This window comes from Oryzias latipes, chromosome 2 (genome assembly GCF_002234675.1).
Source record: "Oryzias latipes chromosome 2, ASM223467v1".
In the NCBI taxonomy this organism is placed as follows: Eukaryota; Metazoa; Chordata; class Actinopteri; order Beloniformes; family Adrianichthyidae; genus Oryzias; species Oryzias latipes.
The window spans coordinates 2,262,871-2,274,597 of NC_019860.2; the positions used below are offsets into that span (position 1 = coordinate 2,262,871).

The 11,727-nt window shown below is 43.5% G+C and overlaps 1 protein-coding gene across 1 annotated transcript; it reads right to left on the reverse strand.

The window, feature by feature from the left end:
* Window positions 1–1,347: 1,347 nt before the first annotated feature.
* On the reverse strand, window positions 1,348–11,617 carry LOC101167684 (periodic tryptophan protein 2 homolog). Its single transcript, XM_004066366.4, has 21 exons — window positions 11,600–11,617; window positions 11,217–11,329; window positions 11,050–11,144; window positions 10,876–10,975; window positions 10,650–10,793; window positions 10,436–10,571; window positions 10,138–10,358; window positions 9,110–9,253; window positions 8,977–9,047; window positions 8,761–8,897; window positions 8,535–8,683; window positions 8,312–8,459; window positions 5,896–6,046; window positions 5,637–5,817; window positions 5,415–5,562; window positions 3,903–4,011; window positions 3,759–3,824; window positions 3,460–3,678; window positions 3,229–3,379; window positions 1,678–1,752; window positions 1,348–1,595 (listed from the first exon to the last, which is right to left on the reverse strand). The coding sequence occupies exons 1-21, from the start codon at window positions 11,615–11,617 to the stop codon at window positions 1,442–1,444; spliced, it is 2,730 nt and encodes a 909-aa protein (XP_004066414.1). The 3' UTR covers window positions 1,348–1,441.
* Window positions 11,618–11,727: the final 110 nt, after the last annotated feature.

The following is an 11,727-nucleotide window of genomic DNA, read 5'->3' on the forward strand; positions in this document are numbered from 1 at the left end:
CTGCCGCAAGGGCTGCTGGGAATGGGGGTTTTTAATGGACCTTCCCGTCAATAAGCGGGAAACAAAGAAAAAGAAATGTAATTTTTCCTGTGATTTATCAATGTTATGGTTACATTTGTGTTCAAAAAAATGTTTTTTAAAATGACGTAATTTACACGACGTGAATGAGCTAAATAAAAGTTGGCTGGCATTTTGATGACAAAAACTTATAAATTTTGGAAAGAAAAAAAACACAATATTGAGCATTTGACAGAAATTTATTTACGCACTTATCACTTCTTTTCCTTGAAAGACCCACTCTGATAAAAATGTTGTTCTCAACATGTTTTTGTAGGATTTTTCTGATAATGTAGTAGTCAAAAAGGAAATTAAATATAGTTTAAAATAGCATTTGAGTATTTCTTTATTCAAATAGTGAATCGGGAGCTCACGAAAAACTGCCATTTGACAAAGTTTGTAGTAGTGACAGAAAATATAAAGACAGCAAAGCATGCAATTGCGCATAGCCTTCGCACATGTTCAATGATGAAAATGTTGGTTTATTAAAAACATACATTTAAACTGTTTTTCGCAAAAAAAATTAAATGCAATGTTTATATTTGCCAATCTAGTGAATATTGATCTACACTGGTTTTTCGCAGACTTCTGGCAGATTTCTAGGGCACTCGATTTGGGAATTGTACATCCGGACAGTACAAACGGCAGCGAACGCACTATGTAGTGCACTAAGTCGTGAATAGCGAAGGAATTTGTACACAGCCTTAAATTTCAATTCGGAACAAAGCACAGTGGACTTACCAGTCATTTGTGAGCCAAGTCTAATGACTTTGAGTCGATGTCACAGCTTTGTCAAAGGTATGAGGTGGCTAAAATCCCCTAAACAGAGGAAATGCGAAAACTTCAATGCAACGGATAGGTCGGATCGTGTAGTCACAGTCCAATGCCTGTAGCACAGAATAATAAACTGCATAAATAGATTTGCAGAAGGGCCTAAATAATGTCCTGTGACATAGAGAGCTCCACTAGCTCTGCTGGACCCTGGGCATCGGAGGTCACTACTCTGTCCGGTAGCGTAGCTGGCTTGATTGCTCCAGTCAAACCAGATATTTTTTTCCATCCACTGATAGAGTCACTGAAAACATCACGTACCCAAAGCTGGGTCCCTGATTGGTTAACGTGCCGCATAATGGCACTAACATGGAGATTTTAAAAGGCAGTGAGCTAGCCGCTCTCCCAGAAACTATGTCCTAGAAAACGACTAGCTAAAAACAGCAGACTTTTCACTAAAAAAACCATTAAGAACATGTTAAAATAGTTTAAAAAATGATCGGAGAAGCAAAACCAAACTTTTTAACACCACATATATACATTTATTTTTAAAAGAGGTACAAAACAAGATTCTATTATTATAAAATGTTGCTTCTAAGAGACTTTCAAGCGGCTAAAGCCTCATGTCATCGTCATCCAAAGAGGCTTGGCTCATCTCCTCTGACGGTCCTTCATCTTCCTCGTCCTCCTGTGCCGCTGGCCTCTTCATCCCTCTCTGTTTGGACAAGGCAGCAGCGTAGCGGATGCTGTACATGTTGAAGTCGCACCTGGAAGGAGAATCGACACTTAAAAAAAAAAGGGGGGCCATCATAGTTTTGAATGAGGCTGTGAAGCTGAAGAGAGACTTACAGTTTGGACAGATTGTCAAAGTGCCTCTGAATGCTCTTCTGCAGTGACTGCAGCGTGGCCAGAATGGAGCCCGACCTGCAAACCAAACAGAAAATGTATCTTGATAATTGAACTTTTCTACCGAGTTATATTTCTACATCGGTTAAGTTTAAATGATTCAGATCAAAGGTTTTAATCAATTCGTTTTTTATTTTTTTAAATCAAGCAACTTTGTTGTCCTGTAGCATCAGTGGTGTAGAACCCGTGTTCTTGACCATAACCCGTTGACGCTGGAGTTGTCGCCGGCGACACATACTTAACACGCAATTCAAGCTATGTACACACACCAGCCATGTGTGAAGAACGCGCTGACCTGTGGGTAACTGTTGGTACTACACATTAGTCACTACCAAATCTGAGTCCTGTAGAGCCCAAAAACAGACGCATGAACGCAACAGTTTTGAATTTGGAAGCCCAAAACGTGCATTTATATAGACTTTTTATTGGAAGCGGTTCCTGGAATGCGTGTTTTGAAGTCCGGTGTGAACGTCGCATTAGACCTCCCGCGACACACAGCCACTATATACATTTTGCGAATTTTCCAAGGATAAAATTTGAGTGTTTCGTGATATGCCGAATTCGTAATTTTTTCTTGCCTTTGTCATTTGTCGATGTGCTCAGATGTCCGTTGAGGGTTTTTGCTGACAGGTCTGTCCGTGAATTTGGTTTAAAGCTGTTCAGAATTTTTGGCCAGTTGAGAAATACGCAGTTATGGCGTATTTTACGTAGTTTACATGCAACTTTTATGTAAAACTTAGGCTATTGTGCGTGATTTTTGTGAGACGCATATGAAAATTCGTGGCTATCTACAACGGACTTTTTACGTGTGTACCACCGATGTATAGCTTTTATATCGCATTTATGGCGCATGTATGAACAAAAATTAGGTACTTGATGCACAAATCACTAATGAGTTGCATATAAACAGCACATTAATCATGCACGGTTCATGTTCTACACTGATGTGCTCTTAGCGTGGTTTATTCATACTTCTTTTGTAGTTTTAATGTGGTTCATTCGTGATACATCTGTGAAAATTTCACGGATAGACCAAAACTCACTTTTTCCACCTATAACGACTTTTCATCCATACAATATGCGCAAAACATACGTACGTCGTAGCTGTGTGACACGGCCTTCACTCTTCAACCATTTCCGCAATCAACGTAAATCGGCTAACTAAGAGAAAAGCTGCTTTTCTTTTTGTAATAAAACCGTAAAAAAAACGTTGAAGAGTTACAACAGATGAAAGAATGTGATGCTAAAGCTTCGCCGTTAAAAGAACATTGAAGGATCTTTGTTTCGCTTGTGGGTCCCACAGACGTTCAGATATGATGGCGTAAGGATTACAGACCATGACCTTGTCAACTAGCAATCGTAAGGTTGCTAATGTGACCTTCGTCTATACTGCGTCACAACCATACTGCTCTACAGTCCTTAGCACACCTCTGAACCAGAGCTAACTAGCTAGCCGCACTGAAGTGTTCTGTGACTAGGCCCAAAGTTACCTACCGATTCTTCAGTTTCTGTCCGTGCAGCATGAGTAGGTTTTGGGCCCAGGTCATGTAAAACTGCAAATGGCTGGACTTTTCCAAACATGTGGCCAAAAATCCCAGCAGCTTTTCCACGTAGATGTCCGGCAGGGATCTGCAAACCAACGGGACTGCGGGGACACAACAGCAGACAAGCTACACGATGGCCACTTCCAAAGTTCTCGTAAAACCCAACGGAGGAATCACCCACTCTGTTCGTGAGGTACAGTCTCCAGCGCCTCCTGCTTCAGGGCGCTTTCGTTCAGCCGGAACGCCAGGACGATGGCCGATGTCCACTCCTGCAGGCGCAGCTGCTTGCGAATGCTGGCCGGCGTCACGTCCAGGTCGAGGTCATACGGGTCAAAAACCATCGATCCGTCAAGGGAGTAGACCAGCAGGCCCTCGGTGGTGGTGGCCGCCCAACTACGACCTGAGATGTGCCAGCAGTCAACGGTCACAGAAACAGTAAATGCAGTCGGACTCAAAAACAAGCTAGCGCCCGACACTTACCAGTAGGAGAGAATCTCAGTGAGCTGACTCTGATCTCCGGCTTGAAGTGACGGGAACTCATGTCACCTTGAAAAGGAAAGCAAAACCCAGTGAGAGGAGGAAACTCTCCATCTGTTGGTCTGGATGTTGGACCTTATCTCGTACCTCTCCTGACTCCTGGCAGGCTAATGTTGACCCCATCTCCGTCCCCGGGTCCTTCGTCCACCAGAGCCAAGCTGCCGAACTCTGTCATCTTCCGCCTATCTAGGAACTCCTACAAGTGGAGCAGAGCAACCAAAATTCCCATTCAGACGATTTCAAAGTTAGCTAATTTGAGGAAAATCGACTAGCTAAGAACTTAAAATTTGCTACGTCTCCAGGCTATGTCCTAACATATATATATAACTGATAGGGACGAACTCTTTCTAGCGCATGTGACAAACACCACAAGTCAAGATGTAGCTTCTACTGCCCTGAAAGATCTGCACTACACATGCAGACTTGTCTTTGGCATTAGCTTTATCTAGAAGTGTTCTTGTTTAAGCTAACATGAGTATTTGTAAATTCAAAAACTTCCGACTCACTCTACACGCTTAGAGCCACTCTTGAAAAAGAACATTTAGTGTGGCATTTACGATTCTAGAGGTAACAATCTGCGTTTGGAGAATGTAAACACTGGTTGCTATGGAAAATGAAAATTTTACTTTGAGGTGGAGACACGAAATTTGGTGCAAGTATTTATCAGGCCAGGATGTGAAAAAAGTTCAATGGTTGCTAAGGACTTGAGACCTTTATAAAGGCCATCTTTTATGATTGAAATCCTTAAATCTGAGCTTTTCTTCTACTGTTATGATGCTAACTCCAACAGTATAAGGCTGGGGCATGTTAGCTACTCTTTACTTTACCCTCCCAAAACTTTTCACTTGGTTATTGGAAAACGTATTTCAATTTAAAAATGGAATGGAATGTCTGGGAGAAATAGTGCGTTGGTAATTTTTACTTTAACAAGGTGACAAAAAAAAGAACTAAACTCGAGATGGGAGTCAATGTATTTGTTTGTCATAGACTCAACTACAGATCTTATTAAAAAAAAGAAGCTTTGAAGTTGATCAAAAAGTATTTCATGCACTGTTCCCAGGTGGATCAAATGGAGAGCAACTTTATGATAGGCATGGAAACTTTTCTGGGGTCCATGAAATGAAATGTGATGTACCTCAAGGTTCCATCCTTGGCTTCTTGCTTTTAACATTTACTTTCTTCCTCTGGGGATTGTCATCGGAAGCTATAAGGTCAGCTTTTATAGCTATGCTGATGACACCCTGCTGTACATAGCTATGTCTCCTGATGACAATGAACAATAGTGGCACTTCTTAACTGTATTTTAGATGGTAACACGCGGACAGCAAATCCTTTTTTGCAGCTCAACCAGGAGAAAAGGGGAAATTTGGGTTATTGGTCCTGAAGCCAAAATAGAGAAAATTCTAAGAGAGAAACTTCTACTCTATCAACTGATTTGGTCAAAAACAGGACAAAACTTGGCCAAACGTCCTTGCTTGGTTTTCTTTCGCTGCTAGATTTCCCTCAAGTCCAGTGACGACTTCATGCACTGAACAGAATGCTGGCGTTTCCTGAAGTCCTTGAACCTATCGGAAGGGTATTTCTTTTTCTGCTTCGTACCTCCATGGCATCAAACGACAGGTTGCAGGAGATCTCAAACTTCTTCATGAGCATCTGCTCCCTGACGTTGTAAATGCAGACGAACTTGGACTGTCCTCCAGCCAGGACGGACTCCCCGTCCGCAGAGTAGCACACCGACGTGAAGGACCTGCGGGACACGGGAACCGTCTGTTAGACCAAAGCCCTGTGATTTGGGGCAGACGAGGGGGTGTGGCCACTCACTTGCCCTTGGCGAGCTGCTTGGCTGTGACCTTATCTGTGTCTTTGCGCCCCACTTCTAGGTCGTGGCGTCCAGAGATGGAGCCGGTTTGCGTGGCGGTGTTGGGGTTCCAGAACATGATCTCACCGTTCAGAGTGGCAACAGCCAACTCCTGCCCGTCGGGTCGATAGGTCACCGCCAGCCCTGAACAGAACCCAAAAAGATGTAGAGTATTTGGCGCCATCTTGTGGACTCAAACAAGAACTATTTTTTTTTTTTTACCATCAGAAGTGAGGGCCAGCGTCTCCTTGACCTGCCAGCTGTCCATCATGTCCCACAACCGCACTGTGCGGTCCCACGAGGAGCTGGCCAGAATGGACTGAACCGGGCTGAAGCACAGGCCGCTGACTGGGCCCTCGTGTCCCCCGAGGACCTAAAGGGGGTCACCAGTGTCAACAAGTGCCATTTTTGGGGCCTTTTCAGCCCCTTTAACAAAAATACACAACATATATAATAACTGTGCTGGTAGAAATTTTCATATTTCCTATATTTTTTTTATTACAAACAAAAGCATGTAGTGTGTGTAAGTGACACAAAAATGCTGAAAAATGCACCTTTCCTCCATTTTCCCCCCACTCCATAAACGCATCATTGACACTGGAGAATTATTTTTAAAATATCCTTTTTGTGGGTTCTAAAGTTTTTATACAGTCTTTTTTTTAAGTACATAAAACAAAAATAAAACACACTTCAGTGCAGCCATCAATTGCACGTCGACAACAAATCCGTTAAGTTTTCTACAAACGTCACAAAAGCGCCTCAGATTGTATGGAGTGATATTTCTGCTACCACGTTGCACACAAAACTTTCTAAGTTGAACTCAAAACTTTCAAAGTGTTTTGCCCAAAATTTTTTTTTTTGCTTTCAAAAACGTGTTTTGCGTTTGCAAAACACTTTTTTTCGCGTGCGTTGTGTCAAATCTCGCTTTTGTCTTCTCTTTGATTTTGCTGACTACTTTGAGCGCGACTTAGCGTGATATGACTGATATGACTGCCATCATTGCCATCATTTCTTTTTGGCGACTGGCATCGCCAAAAAGAAATTCGCAAGCGTTGTGTGTCATCCCACTTTTTTCCTATCTTTGCTGAGTTAAGTTTCGTTTTGACGTGACCAAGCTGCCATCAAACAGCTGCTGATTGGTCCAGATTCTAACCAATCAAATCGCCATATGAAGTGTCTCTGAGGGTTGTTGACGGATATTGACGGTACGCCGAGGCAGACATGGACTTTGTGTCGGTTCTGTTCATACAGGGTTTCACCGTTTTCAACGATTCTGGCCCGTTTCTCTCAGAGTAAAACCCAGAAGGAGCAGCAAAGCAGCTAAAATCAAACAGAGTTTAGTATGTATTCATGTCAGTGTAGTGATGAACGTGTTTAAAATGTCTGCAGCAGAAAAAAACGTCCGAGCTCTGACTCCGTCCAGCAGGGAAGCAACACTTTTTAAGATTTGTATCTGAACTATTGTTTTATTTTAGTCAAAATTGTTGAAATATTAAGAGAAAATAGCATTTTTTATGACTAATATTTTTTAACTTTGTACTCACAAGTTCTAAAACATAAATGATAATAAAGGTCAAAAAATGCCTCTTCTGTGTTAAATACATTGAGTTTCCTGTGGTGAGCCATCATTCAAATGCTTATTATTGTTGTTCATCTGATCCCAAACACGCGTGCAGCATTAAATAATATGTGCTTTGAAACTTTTATTGGTTTTTTTTAACAAACAGACCTTAAAGAAAATCACACTTTTCACTAATAATTTGCTCTGCAGGATTCACAGATCACACAGACCTGTTGATGTAATGTCAGCAGATAAACTTTACAGTTTCAGGAGATCCTCAGCTATAAATTTAAAAATTTGACTGAATAAAAATGAACTAATGCTAAAAAAAGAAAGTATGAATTATTGTTAAAATTATATTTAAAAAAAATGAAAACGTCTTCATCTTAAAATACAAAAATGAGGGTAAAAAGAGCTGGTTCAGCCTCGGCAGCAGAAACCATGTTAGAGTCATATGGCGATTTGATTGGTTAGAATCTGGACCAATCAGCAGCTGTTTGATGGCAGCTTGGTCACGTCAAACCGAAACTTAACTCGGCAAAGATAGGAAAAAAGTGGGATGACACACAACGCTTGCGAATTTCTTTTTGGCGATATCAGTGGCAGTCATATCACGCTAAGTCGCGCTCAAAGTAGTCAGCAAAATCAAAGATAGGACAAAAGCGAGATTTGACACAAAGCACGCAAAAAAAAAAAACGTTTTTGAAAGCAAAAAAAAAACAGTTTTTGAGCAAAAAACGTAGAAAGTTTTGTGTTCAACTTAGAAAGTTTTGTGTGCAACGTGGTGGCAGAAATATCACTCCATAAGATTGGTGTCAATTTTTTTGTTTTTCTAAATATTTTTTATTGATAAATTTGTAGGGATCCGTCTTTTTTTTTAAGAAAAACTTTATTTAAACGAGAAAGGTCTTACAATCTGATGATTTAGTTTGGACGTCACTGAATTGTAACATTTTCATTATAGAACCTGTAAGTCTTAAAAACAAGAAATAAGAGTTTGGCCAAAAAAACCAGAATGAATTCTGGGAGAAATGGAGTAAATTTTAGTTTATTTCTGGTTCTAAATCCAAATCTCACCTCCAGCAGACGGCCAGTCTGCATGGACCACAGAAAGATCTCGAAGGAGTCCTGGGCTCCGGCGCTCACCAGCTCGCCGCTGACATCTACAGCCAGGGAGGAGAACTGCGCCGGGCGAGGAGACGTGAAGGTCCTGAAGTTGCGGTACCTGCCGACACAGAGGAGCTCTGGTTTCTGTGCGCGAGATCACAGCGGCCGTGTGAAAACCCCGCCGCGACCTCACCTGTGCAGGTCGAAGGCCCGGACGGTGCCGTCCAGCGAGGCGCTGACGATGACGAAGCCGCTGGCGGTGAAGGCCACGCTGGTGACGCTGCTGGTGTGCTCGGTGAACGTGACGAAGCACAGGCCGCTGCTGGTGTTCCAAGCCTTCACCTGTGGAGACAGAAGCAGCCAGGTGAGCGGCGCCCTCGACTACTCCAAGCAGCCGCGGCAGAGGAGGGGGGGCTTACTTTGCTGTCGTCCCCGCCCGTCACGATGTACTGCCCGTCCGGCGAGTACGCCAGCGCCGCCATGTTGTTGAAGTGGCCTTGCTGCTTGAAGACGTACGACTCACTCTGCCACTCCCACACTAGAAGCTGGCCCATCCCTGGAAAAAAAAAAGAAGACCCGCCTCTAATCAGACGCGGCCCTTACCCAGCATGCAATGCAAGCGCACAGACTCTTACGCGAGCACCCGAAGGCGATCCAGTCGCCGGAGGCGTTGACGGCCACCGACGCGATCCTCTGCTGGGAAATACTGCAGAGGAGGAGGCGGTTAAAACAACCGAAGGGGTGAGTCAAAAAAACGAGCCAACTCACCTGAGAGAGTGGACCAAGTTGAATTCTGGGAGTTCGTGGAGGTGGAAAACGCCCGAGGCGAACCCAGTGACCAAGATGTGGGTCTGCTTGTGAAATGCAGCGGCGGTCAGGTTGTTGAAATCTCCGTCTTTGTTGAAAAAGTGTCTAAAATAAAACAGCAGTGAGATTAAAGGCGTGAGCCGCACCCCCTCCACTCTCCCCTTTGCCCCTCCCACCCTAATCAGAGCTGCATGTGACTAATTCATGACCCAAACTTTCTTTCCAAAATGGAGGCTTTCCATTATTTTTATCTCCATAGCAACCGTTTTCATTTTTGTTCGTCTGTGAGTGACAGACAGATAGATGTCACTATTAGAAGAATCTGCAAATTAAAATTGTAAATTTCCTTAGCAACAGAGTTTTTTTTAACCACGCCCACATTCCTAACACGTTTATTTTGTATGTCATGTTTCTTTCAGCTTGAGGCAGGGATTCATGTGTTGAATTTTGACAATATTCCGATAAAGAATGTGCGATCAACAGGGCTGCGCTTCGTTTGCTAGCTCAACATGCTAAAAAAAAAGTACTAAACGTATTTTCTTTAAAGATTCAAGATCTTGTTGAGGTCAACGGTCAATTTAAGTTTGATTTTGGTTGTAGACGCAGCTTTGTGGCGCGTTTGTGTAATATTTCGAGATGAAAATTTGTGGAAAAATGATTGTTTCACAATTTGGCACAAAATGGCTAACATAGGTCCTTGAATATCGCGTAATAGTTTTAAAAAACTTCCTTAAAACATCCTGGACATGGTTGTTTTATGGTTTTGTTAGTCAATTTTGATTTTTTTTTAACACATTGCCCCTGTTCATTTGTTGGATGGTAATCGCCCAATGTGATGTCATCTTTTCTTTTTTTTTGAGCGGATTACATTCCAGCAAATTTTGGTGAAGTTTGGAGACCCGAGGTTAACAAGACCGTTCCAAAAAGGTCCTAGAAGGTATTTTATTCTGAAAAGCCCTCAATGAACTATCAAAATAAAAGCCTCCTACTTGCTAGCTTGCTTGAATCGAACGTTTTTTATCTTCTTGTCATCCTCGGGCATATCGGCCTTCCCTCTGATGACCTCTCCCTCCTCCCCCTCCACCCGCTCTTCCTCGTCGTCCTCGTTCCTGACGCCGCCGTCGGCGCCCTTTTTCTTCAGAACCAGGCCGTCGAGGTCGGTGTCGCTCTCCCAGACGCACAGCGTCCCGTCCTGGCTGACGGTGTAGAGCTGTGAACGCACAACCGCCACACTTGGAAACAGTTTGTATTTTGCTACGTGAATCGGCGGCGGCGGCGACGACATACATCCAAGCTATCCTTCTCGAAGAAGCACCCCACCACCACGTCTTTGTGTCCCCCCAGGGAGTAGTAGATCAGGTTGGCCCAGCGCTCGGCACCAAAAACCCACGTGGACATGTCTTTGCTTCCGACCACGAAACACCTGGAGGTGCAAAATAAATAGGCTAGCGTTTATTCGGTTCCGTTGGTTCCTTCGCGGTGCGTCTCGCTCGGCGCTCACTTGGAGTCGTCGGTCCAGTCGATGCAGGTGGTCTCATCGTACGGACCGTAGTAGCTTTTGTCCAGAACAAAGGCATTGAACTCCCGCCGCTTCCCCGGAGCGTGGTACATCAGCGCCACGTTTTCCTTCGTCACGACGAACTTCCTGGAAATAAACAAACAAGACAAACGAGTGAACGCCGAACGTCTCCATCCAACCCAACTGCAACGGATCGGTTGGTACTCACCTGCCGTCGGGCGAGAAGCGGACGCTGCTGACGGGTTTGTGGAAGTGGAAGTGATGCAGGACGGCTCTGGTGACGAGGCTGACCAGCAGCGCTGCGCCGTCTGTTGTGTTCACGAAAACGTACTGGTGAAATATGGCCAACATTTCGCACAGAACAACAAACCCCTCCTCTTACCTTCGTCCACCACAATCGCCAAGCTGCCATCAGGAGAGACGCCGACGCAGGTGATGTTCTTGGTTGTAGAAACAGGTAACGTCTCTGATGTGTTGCTGCAAATAATTATTAATAAACATCTAACCACACACCCAACAGAAAGGGTCTACTTTACGCCGCGGACTTACTTTTTCAGGTTGAAAACTGAGATTCGGTTTCCCACCGGACTGATCACAGCGTTGCCGTCGGTGGAGAAATTCAGATTTCCCTGGCGATAGACGGCGCCCAGCAGGTTGGAAAACTACAGAAGACATTTAAAAAAGGGGGGTCTTTCAAAATAAAACAACTCAAGACAAGTTGGATAAAAATCCCTACGCAACATTAACTAAATACTGCAATAAAAGCACGCCAACTTAACAGCAAAGACTTTAAATGCAGTTCACTAAATATTTAATCAAATCCTTTCTACAGCTTAACATTTATAAACTTCGTAAACGTTTTAATTTTAAACGGAGTTTGGTTAACTAACGCGACACACGTGCTGGGCTTCCGTTGGTTGTGTTTAACTTACCTTGTACGCGAATTTCATCTTTATGGACTAAATGTAAAATTCAAACGACGTCGATGGTATTTATTTACATAAACATCCTAATAGAATGAACAGAGTGAGGCCACACATGCTTCTCCGTCCTCCACGCG